Source organism: Petaurus breviceps, unplaced genomic scaffold (genome assembly GCF_028583685.1).
Source record: "Petaurus breviceps papuanus isolate PSGF00001 unplaced genomic scaffold, PetGlider_PUasm1.0 582, whole genome shotgun sequence".
In the NCBI taxonomy this organism is placed as follows: domain Eukaryota; kingdom Metazoa; phylum Chordata; class Mammalia; order Diprotodontia; family Petauridae; genus Petaurus; species Petaurus breviceps.
Genome location: NW_027186390.1, coordinates 15,065,006 through 15,089,060, shown reverse-complemented (window position 1 = coordinate 15,089,060; position 24,055 = coordinate 15,065,006). Strand labels below are relative to the sequence as shown.

Genomic DNA, 24,055 nt, shown 5'->3' with positions numbered 1-24,055 from the left:
TCTCTCTCTCTCTCTCACACACACACACACACACACACACACACTCTTTCACCAGAATTCAAATACCTAAAATATGGATTATTATTCAATTAGTTATTGTTCACTAATATCTAGCAAGCTTACTGAGGCAATACATCAGACTCAAGAAACAAAATACCTGGGTAAACATTATTTTATAATATTCTAATTACCGAATAGAGGTATCGTTGGTTAAATTGTTGCATAGCTCCTTGAAGTTGGTTACGCTGAGACTTCCACTGTTCAAAGTTTCTGACTGATTCCATAGTAGGTCGCTGCCATGTTGTTGTTCTGGTGTTATGGTCCACATAATAAACTCTTCCACGATCATCAACTCTTCTCTCCCAACTTGCCCCCAAAACAAAACAAAAAAGCCCCAATCCCCCCATAATATGAGAAACAAAATCCTTTATTCTTAAAAATTTTGTGGCTTATGTTGCACTTAAAGCATTTAAATTCAAGCTAAAGTTTAAAGAATTAATGAAACACAAAATTTCCAAAATTATATATCCCTCATAAAAATTGGTAAAGATTAACTTGGTATTTGTAGTGAGACCTTGCTTATCTTGTGCTACCATTATTATTATAATAGTTTTCTTACTAAGTATATATCAAGATTTTCTAGGACACCATATGCACTAGTCCTAGAGTCACTTTGATTTAATCATTATTTTCACACATTAAAGAAGATAATAAGGATGTCCTGAGCAACTACTGTGTTATATGTAGAAGGTTCTACCTTATTTAAAGAGATAACTATCAATACTTAGTTCAATTATGCTTTGTAAATTTCACATATTTGAAAATCCACAGTCATAAAGAAAACTGTTCTAGGCTAAAAAGAGAGTTACAGGATAATTTTGTTTAATAATCTTTTGAGTGGATTTAGTCTAAGCAGGTACAGGGGACATAAAAACAAACAAAAAAAAACTGTAAATGACAGAATAAAGGTGCCTATAAGAACAAACTGATTAACATTTCAACAACAAATCAAAATTTAGATTAACCTAGCCATGTTATACTGTAGAAGCAACAAGACATTACCAATTTAATGTCCCATTCTTTTCTCCTCAAACTGAAGAAAGAAGAATGAAATTACTGGCTAAATATACAAATATGTTAAAAAATGCTGTGGAGCAGAGGTGTCAAACTCAGTCTATAAATCTTGCAGGTAACCCAAACCAGATTAAAAAGTAACAAATGTTTAACAAAATAAATAAAAATAAAATACAACAAATATAATGTTAATCTGTGGCATTCTAAGTCAACATGGCAAGGCAGGAATGCACTTCTATTTGAGTTTGACACTACTGCTTAAGAAAATTCATGGATGTCAGATTGAGAGTGAATTCCCAAGAAGAAAGTGAAGTAACCTTTTGAGACAAATATCATACTGGGGACTTACTATACTCATATTTCAAATCTTTCTTGATGCCATCTCTGTGTGACCTTGGATAATTCATTTTACCTCTCCTGAACTCAATTTCTTCATCTGCAGAATTAAGGGGTGGAACTAGATGAAGGATTCTGAAGTGCCTTCCATCTCTAAATTTATGACCCTAAGACCACTTTCCTCGATGGGCTAGGTTCCCATAGCACCTAGTAGTATCTGCTGTTTAAAGACTTCTTGTGACATCAAATATCTAACATAATCTCAATCATCAGGGGACTGAGTAATATTCACTAAAGAAGCTAATTCTAAGGGGAACAATTAATTAACCTAATAGAGAAAATGGGGAGGTTTCATTCATATACTGTTCACCCATATCTCCTTCCAATCCCTGAGCTCTTTTGAGCTCCTAGTTTATGTGATGTTTTGTACTGGTAATTATTTGGAAGCTTAGGCAGTTTTGTTAATTAGATAAGAATGGTGCTCAACAAAGAAAAGATCTGAAGGAATGTGTTACTTGAGGTCAGGAAAAAAACCCAGTTCTTCTTTCACTAGTAGTATAAACAACAACCAGTCAGATGACCTCCTTAAAGCATGATCATTATATGGTCTAGGAAAAACAATTGTGCGGGATTTTCAATAATCAGCATGGGCAAAAGCATTGTTTCTATAGGTCATCTACCAGGGTAATATAATTATTCTTTTAAACATATATTTTAATGTCTACAAGAAAGAAATTTTGCTAGGCACTATGAAAGATACAAAAATGAACATCATCTGAGCGAGGAAGAGGAGACAGGCATGTAATTAGACAAAATACAGGAGAGTATATGACAAATATCACAAATGCAACAAACAACAAACATGCAGGTAGGACCTGCATCCTATAATAGGATTTAGGAAAAAGGAGATAACACTTTCGTTGTGTCCGGGATTCTTAACCTTATGTCATGGAACTCACCTTTGACAATCTGGCAAAGCTTATGGGACCTTTCTCAGTTTGTTTTTAATGCATAAAATTAAATACATCAGATTACAAAGGAAACCAATTAATGAAATATAGTTAGCAAAATTTAGATATGGAAGAGACTTCAACCCATCATTTCACAAATGAGGAAACTGGCTCTGAGAAGTCTAACCTCCTCAATATCATATAGGAATTTAGTGGAAAAATTAGGATTTGAATCCAAGTCTGCTAACTCTAAATTCTATGCTCTTTCATGACAGAAGTAGCAGTTGAGCTGAGGGCTGAAAAGAATTCTATGCGTAAGGCACAGCATTAAAATTATGGTAAAATAGCACAAGGTAAGCTAGGAATATGTAAAGGTACAGTAAAATTAGAACAGGAATTAAGGTGGAATGGTGTGGGTCAGATAGTGGATGGTCTTGAATATCAAGTCAATGAATTTGCATGTCATTCTGTGGACAATGAGGAGAATGAGAATTGTGTTGTCAGTTAACTTATGGTTACATTTGTGGTAAAAGAATTTTACCCATATCTGACTAAATTAAACACTGATTTGACTCAGTTTGGTACTTGTAAATGTGAGCTGTAAAATCATCTAGCCTCTCTCTGAAAATGGATTAAATCCAGATAATATTAAATAGAGGGCTATCATCAATTTAAAGTAACCAGGGCAGTATTCCTTTAAAATGTTTGAAAAATGTTGTTTAAAAAAAAGTTCTCCTAATGCTCAATCTCAGAAAAACTTTAGAAATCATTTAGTTTGTCTTGAAACTTAAACTACTTCATCCTACACAATGGTTTATTAATGAAACCTTATAGGAAGAGTAAAAAATAAAAAAATTTTTTTACTACAAAATGTGAATATCCATGTTATTAAACACCATTAAAAATATGTAAAGGATCTACATTACCCTGGTGGTAAAGGCTGTGGTCTCTCCCATGTTGTAGTTCGTGTGTTATGATCAACATAATAGGTCCTATCATGAGGATCTTTCCTCTGTTCCCACCTTTAAATAAGAGAAAACATCATCTTGTAATATAATTGACACAAAAAATATTTACCTAAAAGAATTAACAATACAAATGATCTACCACAAAAACCTAAACATTTTATTTATATTTTTTCTTGTAAATTCCTCAGTTATAGCTCATTCTTAAATATTTCTTTTCCATTAATATCTATTGCCTAAGTTGAAAGAATAGGAAACTCACAATAATAAGGTTCTTTTTATAGAGTTTATGTATCATCTCATTTGTGAAATGGGACTGCAAATACCACTATCCTTATTTTACAGTAGGGGAAATAGATGCTCAGTGAAATTAAGAGACTTGCCCAATGTCACAACGGGGTCAGTATTGAAACTCAGAACTTTGACTCAAAATTTAGTGCCCCAAATTTACTAGGTAGGAAACAGTAGTATATACAAAACTGAACAATAAAAGAATTCAAAATAATATGGAAATGATGAGATTTGATCAAATGCTTCTAACCCTTATGTCAAACCTGACATTTGGCTTAATTTCTTTTTTTTTTTTTTTGAGGGGGAAGGCAAGGCAATTTGGGATTGAGTGACTTGCCTAAGGTCACATAGCTAGTTAAGTGTCAAGTGTCTGAGGCTACATTTGAATTCAAATCCTCCTGACTCCTAGCTGCCCCCATTTGGCTTATTTTCAACCACTAAATACCTAGAGATTATATTGTCATTTAAGGCTGGAGCTGAAAAATCTGACACTGACTTAAATGCCTTTAGCAGCAATAATCTAAAACATCACAAGATGGGGGTGCTGCTCCATGAAAATTCATTCCTCTGAGTATGTAGGAGTGTTCTTGTCAGTGTCACTCTTTCTCAGTCTATGCTCTCTTTACCTTTCTGTGAGTGCCTGAACTTGCTCATTGAGTTTCCTCCCATTTCTTTCCTTTCCCATTGTATCACAGAATCAGAAATCATCTTCATGCCAAAGAGGCCCAGAGAGATGAGGCTTTAATTTATCAAGGTCACCAGGGTCAAGACTTATATCTGGTTCTTTAAAATCTTAAGTCTAGTGCTCTTTCTACTTTATATTCTTTTTTTTTTTTTTAAACAATTGGGGTTAAGTAACTTGCTCAAGATTACATGGCCAGGTGTTTCTGGGTGGGTGCTAAGTGTCTGAGCCCGGGATTCAATCCCAGGTCATCCCAACTCTAGGGCTGGTGCTCTTACTCACTGTGCTACCTAGCTGCCCCTCTACTTTATATTCTGCTTTATTACAATGAAGCACATAATTTTTTCATGTTGGTAACAATTAGTAACTTAACATTTATTAAATGCCTACTGTGTGCCAGACACCATGCTAAGTCCTGGAGATCCAAGAAATGGGCAAAAATACAGTCTCTGCTCTAAAGGAGACTAAAATTTAATGGTGGAGGCAATATATAAACATACCAAGTAAGTGATATACGAGATAAAAAGGAAATAATTAACAGAGGGAAGGCATTAGAATTAAGAGAGGTTGATGAAGATTTCCAATAAAGATGAGATATTAAATGGCCTTAAAGAATGCCAGGGAGATCAGTACAGAGAATGAAGGAGGAACAACATTCCAGGCATGAGGGAAAGCAAGAGAGATTGCCTAGAGTCAAGACATGAAATAAATGTCTTGTTCATGTAACAACCAGGAGGCCAATGTCACTGGATTAGAGTACATGTCAGAGAGTAAGGTATAAGAAGACTGGAAATGTAGGAGGGGCCTAGGTTATGATAGGCTTTGAATGCCAAACAAAACATTTTGTATTTGATTGTGGAGTCAATAGAAAGCCAATGGAGTTTTGAAGGGAATCCAAGTTTGGGGGATTTGGGAGGGATACTGACACGACTGGACTTGTGCTTTAAGAAAATCACACTACAAAGTGTCCTTTCCCATTATTATCTCCTTACAACACTGTACATAAATAAACTGTTCTCTGAACATTTAGATTTTATAAACTGGAAAAGAAAAAGAAGCCCAAAGGAGAAAGCTAAAGAATGACTTAGTAGGAGATAAACAGATGGCAATAATAGATAGTCAAGGCAACAGAGGGACCAAATTCTCTCTTATGCCTAGTAGTTCATTAGCTTCAGTCAGTGCAAGCCAAACAACGACTATATTAGGAACAACAGAAAATGGTAATCAAAGAAAGGAAAATTAATTCCTTAAAAGTCATTTCCACAGTATTTTGATAGGTCTTATTTAAAAAAGATAAATAAGTGGAAAAAGTTTAAAAGATGTTTCACTTTATAGCCATTTTTCTCAGGAATGTAAGCATTCCCTAAGTCAAGAGGCCAGACATAAAAAGTTACAATTACTAATATTTTAAAAATTTATATTCTAAAATTCTAACTCCACATGTCTAACAAAAACAGTAAAATGCCTAAAATTTTTTCCAGTCAAGTTCATAATATCATAGGTTTGACATTTTCAACAGACTGTGGTTTAGCCTTTTCAGTTGTTGCAGAGTCATTTCAGTTGTGTCCAACTTTTCGTGTCAGCATTTAGGGTTTTCTAAGTGAAGATACTAAGGTGGTTTGCAATTTCCTTCTCTAGCTTATTTTACAGAGGAAGAAACTAAGGCAAACAGGGTTAAATGACTTGCCCAGGATGACACTGCTAGTGCCTGAGACCACCTTTGAACTGAGCCCTTCCCAACTGAGCTATTTTTCATTTGGAATGCGATGAAATTCATTATGTAAAAAATCTTGGTAGAAAATTAAGTAGAAGAAAAAAAAACCTAGTGTCTATATACATACCACCCAATAATTTATAGACTTTTAAGTTGTAAATTAATACCACAAAACTAATCCATTCTTTATAACCTAAAACTCATAATTAAAGTAATTTTTATAATAGAAGACATTACCTATTAGTCAGGAAGTAGAATGTCTATACTTGGGTGACAAGATGATCAATTTGGGAGTATATTAAAGTGAGGATTTCTTCTGGTGGTGGGTTGTACTAAATGATCACTGAGGTCCCTTTAAACTCTCAAAGTCTGGGATTCTGTGATACAGTGAAAAAAACAAACAAACCAACTGATACCAAAAGTTAGGGGACTTACATTATAACTCTGAACTAATCAGAGTTATGGCTTTAGGGTAAATCACTTCACCTCTTTGGGTCTCATTTATAAATGAAGTGGTTGGACTAGAATCCTAGAACTTTAGAGTAAGAAGGGACATCAGAGGATTTCTATACTCATCTTTACACATAACATGAATCTTAACTATTACACTCTTGGTTGGAGTCAATCATCAACCCTCCCCTTGAAAACCTCCAGTGTCAAAGAACTCACTACCTTCTAAAACATTCCATTCCATTTTCTGATTTCTAATTGTTTGGAACGTTTTCACTTTGTTCAACTGAAATCTACCTCCCTTATAAATTGTGTCTATTAGCCTAAGCTACACCCTTTGTGCAGCTTTCAAAATGTCTCTTCAAATAAACCAATCTATGGTAACTCTAATATTCTATAAGAAGCTTCTATAAGAAACCAGAACCTATAATAAAAAAGGATATTGCCTGCCTAGTTATATTAGATAAAGAATATACTTAAAATGAAGAAAGCAAAATTTCCAAAAGATAAAGGCTTGAAAAACCTATTAGATGTTGGAAATATTGCTACTATAGTCACCTAATAAAACAGCTCAAAATGATAACATTTAATTTTTTTATAATTAAATTTTTTTTTAAAGCAATCAGGGTTAAATAACTTGCTCAAGGTCACAGAGCCAGGTGTTTCTGGGTTAGTGCTGAGTAACTGAGACCAGATTTGATCCCCAGGTCATCCCGACACTGGAGCCGGTGCTCTCACTTGCTGAGCCACCTGGCCGCTCCTAAGCAATTGGGGCTAAGTAACTTGCTCAAGGTTACAGAGCCAGGTGTTTCTGGGTGGGTGCTAAGTGTCTGAGCCCGGGATTCGATCACTAGGTCATCCTGACACTGGAGCCGGTGCTCTTACTTGCTGTGCTACCTGGCTGCCCCGACAATTAATTTTAAAGAAAATCAATGGGGAAGCAGAATTTACTTTGTAGACAACTTTGGGGATATATTCCATAGGACCATCTATAAAGCAAGAGATTCAATTGATCTATTTGGTAAAATTTCCAACAACGATATTATGTTTTGGTTAGTTTAGTTTTAAACCTAACTGAGAATTAAAGTTTCAATTTTTGATGAAAACAGTATGTTCCTAAAAAGTATTTTCCCACTATATTTGGTAGAGTATAATAAACGTGAATGAATGTTTCTTTGCCAATTGAGAATTTTGCCATAGTTCCAGTTCATTTGGAACATAAATTTTCACTATAAAAGAATGAAGATATAAAAGTTGTAGAAGAATAGGTTGATATACTGACCCTCAGGAATATTCCTGGAGGTTTTTCATTTTTCATCTCAAATGAATCATTAGTAATTGTTATTTCTGTTGTGATTTAACTTCTAAAATTCCAAATAGCTATTTTACTACTTTTCTTCTAAACTGGCTAACTATATTTTGGTATTAAATAGACTAGGATTAAAAGAATTACACTAACATAAAATGCAGAGGATTTATAAGTGCTAAAAACTCATCATTTCTAGTACTACAGTACTAAATTCAAGGCATTAACATTATCTAGGACAAATTGCTTCTAGCCATTATTTTTTATCATTTGACCCAGAAAAGTTAAGAGTTATAAAATTATAGTCTTTCTGGTACCCTTATTCTCAAGATTCCCTTTTGCCAAAATATTACCCCTCAAAAGTACTTTATCTTTATGAAAAAACCTATCAAGGGAGGCGGCTAGGTGGCGCAGTGAGTAAAGCATCAGCCCTAGAGTCAGGAGGACCTGAGTTCGGTTCTGGCCTCAGACACTTAACACCCACACAAAAAAACTAGCCATGTAACCTTGGGCAAGTTACTTAACCCCAACTCCCCTCCAAAAAGGCCAAAAAAAAAAGACCTATCAAATAAATCTGACTGTGGTCTGATGACTACCATATATTTCAACTGTACAATTGAGTCAACAACTATTCTTAGTTTTAAAAGTAACTGCTCGATTGAACAACAAAGTCTGTATCAAACTATTTAGAATCCATGTTTTAAATATGTGATGTAGTATAAACACTTGATACTTAACATCAAACAACATCACATACATTATTATCAAAAATATGCAACATACCCTGGTGGCAAAGGTTCTGTAATGGAATTTCCAGGCTGTTGCCTTATAGGTTCTTCAGGTACATTAGAAGATTGTCTTGGTTTGGCGGCTTCAATAGTAGAACTATCTTTTAAATTAGAGGCAGAGTCTATAGTATTTAAAGCATCATGTACCATTTCTGCACTGGCTGAAGCAAAGTATGCACTATTTTCAGAGCACTCAGGAATTTCTTGAATTATAGGATCTGTAGTAGTAGTAGTATTAGTGCAATCAGTAGATATGGGAGTTTCTTCAGATCCTACTACAGTCTGAAGAGTAGGTGTGTTATCAACTGCTGCAGATGAAGATGATTCTCCATTGACTGAAAAACAAAAATTAATAAAACTGTATCAAGCAATGATAATGCAACAGTATGTTTAAGACAAATACTACCTCTTATCAAATACTCAATTTATGCTAAATATCATATTAAGTAACAAGGAAGAATGCATGTACATATAAAACAAAGATCATCTCTTCAATGATGTACATCTTGGTAAAAAAATAATGACTGCCAGAATATTTAAGCAACACATAATTGTCTAGAAATTGAGAAAGCAGAATTTTGGACTTTAAAAACTTGAAACATTTGGCATCGATTTACAAAAATAGTAACATGAAGGTTTTTCACCTGGGGAGGGACCAAACATCTTGATTATAACCTATGAAGCCGGCCCCCCCTCTTCTGTCTGACAGCAAACATCAAAGGAATTGTGTTGCCATGCCTTCCTACTGTAGTATCAAAAGAGAGGAATCCTTGATATGACCTCTAGGGAAGCAACCTAGATCTAAAGCACATGTCTATTAGCTTTCCAGGCTCCCTGACTTTTAATCCTCTCTTATAATCGAGCATAACTGGCCTTCTTGCACATAAGGTTTCTTGTGCTGACCCTGAGTCTTTTTGTAGCCAGTCCCCTATTCTGTTTTCTGGGAGTCCACTAACTTATGTTGTAAGCTATTTATTCTTCCATTTTTTTTCCTCAAAGAGTTCCAATTTCACTAAAAACAAGAACAATAACAATACTTATTTCATTCCTTTTAGCAATTTTCAAGGGTCTTTTTGGTCAGGTCATTCTTTTCTATGAAACTCTTTAAGTTATGTCCTTTCTTCTGGGTTTCTTTCTTGGGCTTCTTTTGGTCCACAGAATTTATTCATTATATTTAACATTTTCTTAAACCTGTTCTTATTTCCAAGGTGGTACAATGGATAGAGTGCTAGACCTGATTTCAAATCCGGTCTTAGATATTTACTGGCTCGGTGATTCTGGGAAAGTCACTTAATCTGATTGCCTCAATTTTCTCAAGTGTAAAATGGAGAAAATAATACATACCTTCCAGTGTTGTTGTGAAGATGGGATAATATTTGTAAAGAATTTCATAAACCTTAAAGCACTACATAAATACCAGCTATTATTATTTATGGATTAGAAATTTGTGTTAGGGCAAGTCTCTGCCCCCTCCCAGGCAGGGAGAAAGGAAGAAAGCAGCAATTAGCAGGGGGTGACCTAATGGCTTCAGCAGCAGCAGGAAACAATGACAGATCATAATCCAAGCAGATACAGGCCAATCTAGAGTCCAGTGAGTCTGAACCTGGACAACAGAATGAGACAAGGCCACAGAACTCTTATAAAAGGTGACGTCTAGTCTTAGCCACTGAGCTCAGGTACAAAAGATCAAAGTGTAATACAAACAAAATCCACAATCGAGAAACTCTCAGCTAGAGAAATAAGTAAAAAGAAGAAAACATCAAGTATAGTGAATACTTTGGAATAAGAAAAACCCAAGTTGTAAACCCAGAAGAAGAAAGGAAGTGAAGAACAAGGTCATATAAGTAAACGGAAAAAAAGAATGTCCTGGATACAAGTGTATCTGGAAGAAATGAAATAGATACAAAGTGGAATAGTAATGGATGAAAGAATGGCAAAAAGAATTAATACTTTAGAACAGAAAGTGGGAAACCCTTACCCAGGAACTGACCTCTGAAAATAAGGATGAGCCAAACAGAAAATTATTCCATGAGACAACCAAAATATTAAAACAAAATCAAGGGGTGGCCAGGTAGCACAGCGAGTAAGAGCACCAGCCATAGAGTCAGAATGACCTGGGACCGAATCCAGGCTCAGACACTTAGCACCCACCCAGAAACACCTGGCCGTGTAACCTTGAGCAAGTTACTTAACCCCAATTGCTTAGAGGCGGCCAGGTGGCTCAGCGAGTAAGAGCACCGGCTCCAGTGTTGGGATGACCTGGATCAAATCCGGGTTCAGATACTCAGCACCACACCCAGAAATAATAACTGGCCGTGTAACCTTGAGCAAGTTACTTAACCCCAATTGCTTTAAAAAACAAAACAAAACAAAACAAAAAAAAAAATCAAAAGATTAGAAGATAGAAAATATATTTTTTTAAATGACAATGTCAAACAAGTGGAAAGAGTCACAGGACTACCTGAAAATCATAACCAGTCACCCTCAAACATGTGGATACTTTATTTCCAAGGGTCAGAATTAAAAACTGCCCAATCTGTTAGACCCAAAGGGCAAAGTAAAAGGAAAAAAAAAATCCACCAGTCACCTATTGAAAGAAGCCATATGACCTTCCAGTAATGTCATAGCCAAAATCTACAGCTTCCAAGGTAAATCAAAAATACTGGAAATCACCAAAAAGTAACTGATGACGTACCAAGCAGTCAGAGTCAGAAATCACACAAGATTTGGAAGCTGCAACTATGAAAGAGAGGAGAGCTTTGAAAATGATATTCTAAAAAAAAAAAAAAAAGATACAATCAAGAATAACCTGACAAAATTGGGTATAGTAATTACCACAGGTAAGGAAACCTTTAACAAAATTTGAATATTTCCAAGCATTATTGTGAAAAGGCCAGAACTGAGCAGACACTTTGAAATCCAAGAGTAAAGAAAAACAGACTAAAGTACAGATATCTGATGAGTTGGAAGAGCCTAAGTAAGGACTAATTGTTTATAGGCTAATTGAGGGAAAAGAAACAAGAGTCCAGGCAAATTCTGAAGTACTCAAGATCAGTCATTAAATCAATAAGCATTTATTAAACATCTGTGATGTGCCAGGTATTATACTAACCTCTGAGAGGATAGAAAGGCAAAAGATAGTTCCTGTCCCCAAGGAGCTCCCAATCTAATGGAAAAGACAACAAGCAGACTAACACTATACAAACTGTATATATTTAAACAGGAAATAATTAAAAGAGAGAAGGCACCAGAACTAAGGATGGGAAAGCCTTTTTGCAGAAACTGGGATTTTATTTAAGACTTGAAGGAAGCCAGAAAATCTGGTTGTCAGATATGAGGAAGGAAAGCATCCCAGGAACTGAGGACAACTGAAAAAGCTCAGAGCTGAGGGAGATAGAATGGATTGTCTGTGAAATAGCCAGGGAAACAGTGTCACTGGATTGAAGAGTATGTGGGGAATAAGAAGGGGTGGTGGGGTAGAAGGAAAAGGAATAGTTTATGAAAGTGATGAATGCAATTGAACTCAGAGCTGTGAACTGCCAGAGGGAGATGGAAACTAGTTTAAAAAAAGACCGTAGAAGGCAGACGTGAGAAGGGACTACCAGACTTTTATGCCAACTAACCCAAGACTAGAGCAGATCCAAACTGGTTTCCCCAGCTATATACTAGAAACCTAAGTCTGCTGGTCCTACCAGATATCAGCCCATCCATGCCCAGCCTCCCCAGGCCTTATGGACTTTCAGTTGTTATGCCAAACAACTTCTATAACAGCTTCTCTAGGCTGTACCTCACATGAGACTCCCTCCTCTTTGAAATGTATTTAACCCTGACCCCCTCTGCTCCTCTTGGGCACTCCAGTACCACAGTGCTGTATGCTGACTCTGAACAGCAATTTCCTTGCCTCCATTAAAGACCTTAGTTTTTGATACTTTGGTAAGTCTTTACTTCAAGTTGATAAAGTTGATAAAGGGTTTTGAATGCTAAACAGATGATTTGATCCTGGAGGCAATAGAAAGTCACTAGTTTATTGAGTAGAGGGCTTACATGGTCAGGCTTGTTCTTTAGGAAATCATTTTGGTGGCTAAATGGAAGATGACCTGGAATGTGGAGACACTTATGGAAGGCAGACCAACCAGCAGGCTACTGCATGCAATGATGAGGGCCAGCACCAGCATGGTGGTAGTAACAAAGGAGAGAAGGGGGCATATTCAAAAGATGTTGTAAAGGTGAAATCTTAACAAAGGGCAAAGGGTTTTCTTGGCCAAGAGATTGGATATGGGGTTGGGGAGTGGTGGTTGAAAGATAGTAAGGAGTTAAGAATGACATCTAGGCTATAAGCCTGAGAGGCTGGGAGGATGGTAGTAGTGTAGACCAGAGCTTCTTAAACTGTGGGCTGAGACCCTACATGGGGTCTGAAGGGGTCAAGAGTAGAAAAAGTTTAAGGAGCTTTAGCCTAGACAGTAATAGGGAAACTGGTATATGTGTGGTGCTGGGGGAGGGCAGGGGAGAGAATAGGATACAGGGAAGGTAGGGTAATAAGTTAGAGGGAAAGATGAATACAGTTTTGGACACGTTCAGTTTAAGATGTATCCTGGCCATGCAGTTAGAAATGTTTCAAAGGAACTTGAAAATTTGAGAGGTAAGCATAGAAGTTAAGACTGGGGAGGCAGAACTGAGAAGTTCAAACAGAAACCTATGGAGTCCTTGGAGCAATGGCTCCTAAGGGTGTGGTTTAATGGAACCAATGCAGAAGAGTCCTCTGTCTTACACTGGAGGCCTGGAGGTTCTCTACTAGGACATCCTTTTATAGAGCCAATTACATTTGTTAGAGTATCTAGAAGGCATATGCTTTTAGGTGGCTGAGATGGGGAGTTATTTGAACCTCACTTTATAAAGAATTCCCCTTGCAGCCAGCTCAAAGATGGAGATTTGCAAGAGAAAGGATGGAATTCCTAAAAGAAATGGGTTTGATAGATTGGATTTATTCCTCTTTTGTCTATCATTCTCCTAGCCAAGGTCTATCATATCTCATGCATATCTGAGGGGCAAAATTAGAGGCTCCCTTCTGGGTGAAGCCCCACCAGACTGACTTCAGTCCTTAGCTATGGGCCTCCCCCACCACACAATCATACATGTGTGGGCTGATCAACTGTTGGAACTTGAGAAGGATGCTGGGGCAGTTTGGGGCTTAGGAAAATACTGCTTTCAGTGTAAATACATACTCTGGGAATGAGAGAAATTATAGAGTCCCAGCCCACCTTGCTAAGTAGGCAAAGCAGGTTGATATCCCCAGGAATGAGATCTGAATGTGTCTCCTAAAAGGTTTATAATAAAGTACTTAATGGCACACCACTCCAGTATCATACAAATGGGGTCACAGAGAGTCAAACATAACTGAAAAATAACTGAACAACAACCATAAATATACTTATAAAACTGAACCAGAAAATTAAGCACCAGGCACTTGGTACATAAGAAGTGACTGTTTTTGAACATAGTTCTAGCTAATCCCCTCTGGGCTTCATGGGAGAAGTAGGTTAGGTCCTCCTAAATTGGTAACTTCCTTTCCTTTTGGATGATTCAGTGAACTCTTCCCAGAAAAGGCTTAGGGGACCAAGGGGAAGGTGTCTAGTTTTCTCAGCAAGAGGTAAAATTTGGTATATAATTACAGTAGGTGTATTTTTATTAGGAAGAAAGGAGAACCCGAAGTTGGCTTGATTGTAATTCTGAGTTCGAGTAAGGGAGAGTTTTTATTTAGCGACTGTAGAAGAATGGGGTACCCTTCCATAGAGGCCTCTAAGGGAGCAAAGATTTTGTCATTCTCTTAATGAAGCTCTTAGGGAGGGAAAGGTTTAGACAGCAAAGGGAGAGCTTTGGTATCAACTTAGAACCCAAAATAAGTTGCATGTAAGAAGTTTATGACTTCTTAGCCATTTTACTACAGATGATTCCAATATAGTGCAAGAAAACAATTGTCAATTATGTCTAAAGTATCCACGCAGAGGCTCTTGTATTCCTCAAGCTGCTCCTGCCCACTGTTACCATCTCATATCAGGAGATGAAATGTATGGCTACCCTGAAGTGTAATCATCTGTACAGTGGCTCTGATGTTCTTGGAGCTTCTCTGGTTCATCACCACCACTATGCATTAGGACACCTTCTGTGAACTTCAAAGACATGGCATGATCGATCATGTGGACTAAACTATAAGGATTTGAGTCTTGAGTCTTTCCAATGGGGAGGAGCAAAGATCTAGACTCCCGCATATTTTTTTGTTCTTTCCCTTGTGACAGGAGAGCTGTCTAGTCACTTAAATGGTGTGCTGTCCCTTAGCACAGAGTTTCTTAAACCCCCCCCCCTTCACTCTGCATAGCCTGAGGGCACGCACTGTGTAAAGTGTGCATGCTTTGTATTCAGAACCAAGGCTAAAGTGAAATTGCCCTAAGTAACAAGGGCAAAAAATGCCAGAAACGCCTCAGATTCATAACGAGTTTCATTTTAAATTAATTAGTCTCTGCATGTTCAGATACTTTACTGTTGCCAAATTTTGCCAGTTTAGGAAGCGCTGATTTTGAAGATCATTAGGACTTTTCTGTTAAGGGGTAGTATGTGATAGGACCAGTAGTTTCCTGAAAAAGCTTCTTTGAAGTCCCCAGTTTCCCTGATACATTTTCCTAGTCTGGAGGCATGAAAGGTCACAGCTGTGTGTAGTTGACACCTCTCAGATTTGGAAGCAGAAATGGGAAAAGTGCTATAGACAGCACAAAGAGAGACCTAAAGATTATGTGTTTTTATTTTGCCTCATTCTACATTTCCCCCCAGGACAGTAAGAGTATATACTATGAGAAACATAAAAGGAAGTGAGAAGACAAAACTCTCAACTAAACAAACACATCAAAGTTATAGGAAGACTGAGGGGCCACAGCATTGCTGGACAAGTAAAATTTGATCTTCTCAAACATGACAGCTCACTTCTCAAACATTTGTAACATCTTTCAGAGTGGTTCTAAATAACCTCAGGTGTTAAAATGATGTTTACTAACACAAAATGAGATCTGTCAAACTGATTTTGTCAGTACTGGGAAATCCCTCTAGTGATACAGACTACAACCCATCTATCACAGAGTAGATACGTCCTAGGGAGTTGCCTAAGGCACAAAGAGGTTAATGATTTTGCCAGTCATACCTTGTGTCAGAATCAGGATTTAAAATCAGGTCTCCCCTATTTCAACTCTAGCACCTTATCTATTATGTCATGCTGTCTCTACATACCTGCCTGCCTCCCTGCAGGACTCTATATGTGTGTATGAGTGACTATGAAAATACATCTTTAGAAAAAGGTAACTATACTGCTACTGCAAGAAAGTTTTCATTTTTAAGATGAGTATCAACTTTTAAATCACTTGGTAGCACCCAAGAATTCCATCCAGAATTTTGAGAAAAATTCTACCACTTTGATCTTCTTTCAAAACATATCTTTCCTAATTCACATTCAAGAAATATTTTTTGAAATTCTTATAAAAAAAATTTTTTTCTGGCCTGGCTACTCACATTACACAGTCCTGGTCTCTACTATTTTTTATTCCAAGTGTATAATAATATCAAATATACATTTCTGGATTAATTAGCTTTCTCAAGATATCTCAGGAAATTAATCACAATTTTAAACATTTCTTTTAATACGAGAATTTGAAAACACAAGTAAAAGACTTAAATATTCTTGTAATCAAGAAAAACTTCAAATAAAAAGAATCTTCTTTCAATGTTTTTTGGTATGGACCTATGATTTCACCACTGTAAGAATCTTTTGGTGACAAAGCTCCCTCTATCAGTGCAGATCAGCAGCTGTTCTGTGACTTAAAATTTAGAGAGCTGTCTGGGGAAATAAGTGACTGGTCCAGAGTCACACAGTTGCTATATATCAGAAATAGGATTTAAAAGCAGAATTCCTTACTCAAATGCAGCTTTTTATCCACTATAACACAAAGCTTCTCTAAGAGAATTACAAAAGGGGCAAAACATTTAAGTAACATGAGAAAATGCAACTCGATTTTCTTTCCGTATTTTTAAACTCCAAACTCTTATATAAACGATACTCAGCAAATGAAGTCAAGAAACCAGTAGACAAATTAAAAATTGAATTATCTCTCAAACTTTACAGATTTTCATTAAGACCATCTTTCAATGTTTTTCCTTTCTTACCAGTGTTATTGGCAGACTGAGATGTAAGTGGTTTTGAAGCTGGTGTATTTTTAGGTCTGGTTGCAACATGAGAAGGAGATGAGGGTGTGCTGTCTCCATTAAGTACATGTATGCAGAATGAATTTTGCACTATTGAGTCTGAAGGTGTATGGTTATCTACTCCATTAGCAACTTCGATGGTAGATCTTAAAAAAAAATTGCATTACACAAATAAAAGAACCTGACATAAGAATCATTAGGCATAAGATATCTTAAAAGGATACTTAGATTCAAAACTTTTTTTATCTTAAAACACAGACATAAAATAACAGAAATGTGTATCTAGTTATATTACAAATTCAATTTTTCAACCAGAAGAAAAGTAGCAAGTATAAAAGTATTAGCAATTCTAACATTTAGATATAACAATGCAAAATAATACATAGGGTATACATTTCTCACAAAACTCATAAAAGCACATCAACAATAAGTTGTAGAGAAGGAGAAAAATGTAAAAACTTTTTCCAGTGTCTATATCTTTATGAAAAATAACATCAATATTGAATTCTTTTAAAATATTCTAGTAAGAAGACACTAGAGATTAAATTAACAAATATTTATTGAGCAAGCACCATGTTTTAAAAAACTATGGTAAAAACTTAAATGACAAAATCTTTGATTTCCACAACAATATACAAAAGAGTTATGTTAACATATGGCACATATGTTACCTCAAATTAACACCTTGAAATAGAGTACATGTTAGATATCTAACATCTTTATGAAGTATTTTTTATATTTCTTTTCTTTTTTGCTTTTTTTGGAGGGGGGAAGGTAGAGCAATTGGGGTTAAGTGACTTGCCCAAGGTCACATGCCTAGTTTTTTTGTGTTAAGTGTCTGAGGCTGTATTTGAACTCAGGTCTTCCTGACTCCAGGGCTGGTGCTCTATTCACTGCCACCCTGGTATTTTTTTATATTTCAAAAAAGAAAATCCTCAGTTCCTAACCTATCTTATACCAAATCTACTAAACATAATGAATTTCAGCAAAATGACATATAAGGCCTCTCTGTTTATTATAAACAATTTTTAAAATTCATAGTACCACCAGAATAAATTGTTACTTTGGTGAATAACTTTTTTTCCATTCCAACTTGTTTTGTAGTCTTGCCTTGATTTTCTCAACACTGAGTATCATCATAACTAAGGTAAATGTTTTCATTAGATAATATCTCATTTCTCTAACACTAACTTTTCAGATTTTTACATAGGGATACTAGAACCATTAATAACTATAGCTCAACAAATGTCAGAATTTCTTCATGGGCTACTTTAAAAAATAAACAAGTTAATTAAAAATCTACTAATTCTTATATTTCTAGGCTTTTGTTCCACTAAATTATGTCTTTTAGAATCTTTCATACACGTAAAATTATCTTAGACCAGAAGGTCTTAACCTGGAAGTCTAAGAACTTATTTTAAAAAATATTGTGAACGGCATTTCAATATAATTTGTTTTATTTGTAATACTATTTATGCTCTTTTATGTAATTAAAAACAGTATTCTGAGAAGATATTCATGACACAAAAAAGGGTAAGAATCCTTGCAAGAAAGATCATATTTTCTATAGAACTATTTATTTTAATATTTTCCAGAGCATGGGACCAATATATTTTAGACAGCTATATAAAGATCCATGTTTTCACTTTCTAATATTCAGAACTAAATTGTATATGTTACAAATTTAACATATGCCTAAAGTGTCTAAGGAATATTTTCATAAGGAAAAAAAGTTACTATTTTCTTGGGAAATTTTAAATTATATTTGGATAAGAAACCTTCAATTGTATAAGCATAAATATTAAATTTTAAAAGTTCCAAATATTAGAAATGTGCTTCTTCTCACTGGCACAAATATAAAATTAAATATTTCTAACCTGGTTGCAGTGCTTGCTGAAGTTTCTCTGTTTTCATACATGGCATCACCATTCTGCTGTACTTCTACTAAATAATAAGAAACAAATAAAATAGGGCTTTTTTCTCCCGCAATAAAATTGCATATATTGTTTATTTATTTAAAAGGCATATAAATTTGCTTACGGGCTGCTGCTGAAGGGCAATTTGTTACTGTTTCTTGCTCAACCACCAATCCATCTAGCACCACTGTGAGTTCACCAGTTTGTACGATTCCACTCTTGTTTTCCAAGGAGAGTTTTAATTGTTCTTTCACTCTTTCCACTACAAAAAGAGAAACATTCAAATTCAGAAGCTTTTGACCAGAAATGACATTTTTAAATAAAAATGAGATTTCTAAAAAAAAAAAACCCCACACAAGCTTATTATTAGTATTATAAGATCCAAATTCTGACTTACTAGCTAAAAATCACTGGCCATCCCTCTCCCATCTTAACCATTCCATCTTTCATCTATCCATTTTCCATCAAGTTTATCCCTGTAGAATATAAGCAGGTCAATGAGCAGGCAGCATGTGGAAGCCCAAGAGCATAGACAATAGCAAATGTATCTGGATATAGGCTCTTCTGAAATATTTGTCTTGAATTAAAATTTCCATATGAGCAAAGGTGAAATCTGTTGAAAGTATCAACTAGATCTGATGATTGTGATCAAGTTCATGAACTTGATACTTATCATGTGTATACTCCAGTTACCAACAGAGTTCTTCCCTTCCTTTACTTCCAATGAGCTAGGAACCAAATGTGCAAACTTAATTTTACTTAGTTACCAAGGAGCATGCTTATTGTGCTAAGTAAAAGTCACTAGTTTCCAAAAACAAAATAAAGTTAACAATTCACTAATAGGGATCTCCAAGTAGTTCCAATTACAGAACTTGTTCCCCTGTCCTGGTGAGAGAGTGAAGTGATACTATTTTCAACCATTATCACTGTCTTAACTTTTTCTTTCTTCTTGAGAAATCTTTATTTTCTTCCATCAGTCTTAGAAAATAAAATTTTCCAAAAGTAGAACTGTATGGGAAGGAGGTAGAGAAATATTAAAAATTCAGAAATGCAGTGACCCTCTACTATGACCTCCTTGAAAACTCTGCAGTACTGGTTTCCCAAAGGTACTAAGATCATATCCCAAAATGATGGGAATAGCTATAACTATTATTAAAGGACTTCTATTATATTATACTATATGTGAGGAGTAACAGCAATGGAAGGAAGCATGGTATGATGAAAACATTAAGTAGTAGCTTAAATTTCTATTGCACTTTAAAGTCTGCCAAGAGCTTTACAAATATTAATTAATTTGATCATTGCAACAGCCCTATAAGTGAATTACTTCAGTTTTAGAGGTAGGATTTGAACCCAGGTTTCTTCTAACTACAAATTTAGCTCTCCATTCTCTTTCCTTGGAACTGAACTGGAAGTCAAGAGACTTGGCTTCTATTCTTAGTTGATGAGCTACATGACTCTGAGTAAGTCTGAGACTCTCTGGGCATTATTTTTCAGTTACAAATTAAAAACGGTTTAAACTGTCGCTCAAAGGCATCTTCGCAGCTTGAAAATTCTATGAATCAATATAATAAAGAAACATAAAACAGAGAAATACATATGAGAGATTCTTACATACAGTTTTTCAGTTACAATAGTTAATTAGTAAGAGCTATTATTTGACACAACTATGAACTCTTTGTATTGATGGCATTCTCTCATTATACCACAAAGATTCTCTTCACCTAGTCACCCATCATCTTCGTTTTGAACTCCTTACAAAGGCTTAACACTAACTAGTCCACAGCCACTCAGCACTTCCCCACTATGATTTCTAAAGAATTCACCTCACATTTATTTACACTGTAAGGCTTACAAAGTTTCTTTTACCTGTACTACCATATCTGAATCAAAAACAACTTAGTGAGAGGTAAGTATTATTCTCTACATTTTACACATGAGGAAACAGACTCAGGGAGATTAAACATCTTGTTGGTGATCCCTTAGATAAGACAACCTTTAAAAACAGGCTTTTTGCTTCCAAGTCCAGTTTTCTTTTTATTGCACTGCTATACTGCCTCTCAAGGCTACTAAATTAATGAACAACTAGAAGTATGCCAGAAAAAACTATCCATATAGTTCATTCATAAAACTGTATACAAGAGAAAGGTTAGGGATGGTTAGGAAGAAGTTAGTTCTAAGAAAAGGCTAACATGGAAGATATTTTGGGACACATAAATGTCTCCATCAAATAACATCATAGAGAACTATTCTCCCTGTAGATAAGACTAGATATTTAAAATAAATTTATATTAAATTAACAGGGTGAATGGAGTCAAGATGGTGGAGTGATGGGAAGCAATATATACAAGTTCTTCTCTACTCCTAACAGACCTAGAGATTGTACCAGCCTGAAATCTGATGGGGAAATGCAGAAAAAAGTCACAGTGAGCCTTTTATCTGGCTTGGCTTAGTATAGTATAGGAAGACAGGAAAGACTTGGAACATTGGTCACAGGGGTTGGACATGGTGCATGCAGCACTTGAGATACAAGGCAGAAGCTGTACAAGAGGAAAAAAAGGAGATCTAAGACTCATATTGAGACATCCCCAGACCCATACAGGTACACTACGAAAACAGTAAGAAAAAATTATGAATCATTGGACTATCTAAATCCCATGACCAAAAATAACCAAAACAAAACAAAAAAACCTAAACTCCTTATTTCAAAAACTCTTAAAAGGAAACTATCAAGGTCTCTTAGAACTAGAGGCCAAAGTAAAAACAGAAAAAAATCAGTTCCCTCTTAACCCTAAAATGAAACTCCACGAACAATACAGCAGAAATCCAGAAATTTCAAGTCAAATAAAAAATACTGCAAGTAACCAGAAAGTAAGAATTCAAGTACCATGGAGCCATAATCAGTATCACCCATGATTTAGCTGACACCACCATAAAGGAATAGAGAATTTAGAATATGATATTCTAGAAGGCAAAGGATATGAACACAAAGCAAAAAATAACACCCATCAAAACTGAGTAAGTGAGAGAAAGGGAATACGCATTTATCAAGTGCCTACTATATCCCCCAAACTGTTAAGCACTTTACAAATGTTATTTCACCTGATTTCCACAACAACCCTGTGAGGTAGGTGCTATTATGATCCCTATTTTACAGTTGAGGAATATGAGGCAAATGGAGGTTAAGGGACTTGCCAAGGGTCACAAAGCTAGTTAGTGTCTAAGGAGAGATTTGAACTCAGGTCTTTGTGACTCCAGGCCCAGTACTCTCTCTACTGCATTACCTAGCCACTTCCCTTCCCCCACTCCCCTGCTTGCTCATAGCTGCATCTAAAAACGATAAATGAGTGATGCTATTAGACAATTTAAATTATTCAGCAAATTTATGAGATGGATAAAAGTGGGCAATTAATTTTTAAATTCACTTTTTTAAAACTGAAATTACTTCATATAATAATAAAGCTTTATAGTAAATATACCAACTGACTTTTTGCTAACATGTATTTTTAAAAATTTAAATAACGTAAAGTAAAACAGTAGAAATTAGAACAAAAGACTTACATTTTCTATTGTGTATTTCAAGAGCTTGTCTCAAGTCTACTGTTGCTCTTCCTAATAATGCATCTGCTTTTAAAGTGTGATGACTCCACACTCTAAATTCCAATGTGGTCTGAGGTGTCACATTCCTATAGTCAAAAATCAGAACAAAAAAGATACAAGATATGAGGAATGACAATAGCTTACATTAACATAGTGCTTTATGTTTATAAAGCATGTTCCTCACAACCATACTGTGACACTGCAAAAATAACTATTCCCCATTTTACAGCACAGGGCTGTATGCAGCAAAGAAAAGATCTGAAGCTGTGACCCACTTGAATTTAAGTCCAGTGCTCATTCCATGCTATTAATTATCATAATTTCTTAGTATAGCTGTTGTTGTTATTCAGTCACATTCAGTTGTGTCTGACTCTTTATGATCTAATTTGGGGTTTTACTGGCACAGATACTTAGAGCTGTTTGCCATTTCTTTCTCCAGCTCATTTTACATATTAGGAAGCTGAGGCAAAGAGGTTTAAGTGACTTGCCCAGGGTCACACAGCTAGTAAGCATCTGAAGTTGGATTTGAACTCGGAGAGAGGAGTCTTTCTGACTCTGGCCTGGCACTCTATCCACTGTACCATCTAACTGCCCTTCCTAGTAGTAAAACCACAAATTCTGTGTCAGGGAAAAAAAAATTTTAATCAATAAATTACCTGAATTATAGAATACAGGATATTTTTAAAATAAATATTGCTTGTTACTTAACTACAAACAAGAAGTTGAAATGGACAAACATGACAAATAAGGATAGAGCTAATGAATACATAAGAATGATTTGTAACTATCATGTTAAAATACAGACTAAAAAATGTTTATACAGCAACTATATTTCAATATAAGTAAGGGCTTATAAAGTACTTCAAATGCACTGCTCACACCTGGTTGAGAATATGTCAAAATAAGTTTTTAAATCTTTACTAACTAAGCTCTGTAGGATTTAACTATGTAGGGTTTAATCTACAATCTATGAGCCAATCTGAGAAATAGAGGAAAAATGTAAAAAAAAAAAAAAAAGGGAAATCCCAGGTTGACAGTTCCTAAAGTCTTATTTATACTATTAAATTTCTTAGTAAGTCCCTTATTTGCTATAGAGGATAAAAAAGTGAAGTGAGAATGGAGACCTGGTGTTAACATGAAGTTCTTATGTCTCTTTGCCTATCTGGGTCTCAATTTCGTCACCTGTAAAATGAGGTTGGTGTGTAGGTGTGTGTGTACATACGCACACACACACACACATACATATATATATATATATATGATTTCTAATATTTTTTTTCAACTCTACAATTTACATAATTCAAAGTTAAAAATTCAGCTTCCCTTCTCTGACTACAAATTTTCCTCTTTATTAACATTTAATTTTTATTTTTTCTTAATTATATGTAATCAAAGCATTTTAACATAAGTCCTTCTGAAATAAATTACTACGTTGCTGAGAATAGCGAAGTCATTCACAATTGACCACTGTATAATATTGTTAGAATTGTGTATAATGTTCTCCCAGTTCTCCTAATTTTCACTTTGCATCACTTCATCTAAGTTTTCCTAGGGTTGGTATATTTAACATTTTATTTTCCTCCAATTACATGTAAAAAGAATTTTAACTTTAAAAAGAAATTGAGTTTCAAATCATCTCCCTCCCTCCTTCCTTTCCCCCTCACTGAGAAGGCAAGCAATTTGGTTGTACGTTTTCAGTCATACAAAATATATTTCCATATTAATCATGTTGTGACAGAAAA

At 35.4% G+C, this 24,055-nt stretch overlaps 1 protein-coding gene across 8 annotated transcripts in view; it reads right to left on the bottom strand.

Annotated features, from left to right (window-relative positions):
* WWP1 (WW domain containing E3 ubiquitin protein ligase 1) overlaps window positions 1-24,055 on the bottom strand; it is a 147,311-nt gene that overhangs the window by 58,363 nt on the left and 64,893 nt on the right. For 6 of the 8 annotated variants that reach the window (XM_069103616.1, XM_069103611.1, XM_069103614.1 and 3 more), the window contains 7 exons: window positions 22,275-22,399; window positions 18,838-18,975; window positions 18,675-18,741; window positions 16,759-16,943; window positions 8,552-8,891; window positions 3,287-3,382; window positions 192-366 (listed from right to left, as the gene is read on the bottom strand). In XM_069103616.1, the coding sequence (XP_068959717.1) occupies window positions 192-366; window positions 3,287-3,382; window positions 8,552-8,891; window positions 16,759-16,943; window positions 18,675-18,741; window positions 18,838-18,975; window positions 22,275-22,399 (1,126 nt within the window). The remainder of the gene's footprint in view (window positions 1-191; window positions 367-3,286; window positions 3,383-8,551; window positions 8,892-16,758; window positions 16,944-18,674; window positions 18,742-18,837; window positions 18,976-22,274; window positions 22,400-24,055) is intronic. The other 2 variants (XM_069103615.1, XM_069103617.1) reach the window with 2 other exon arrangements.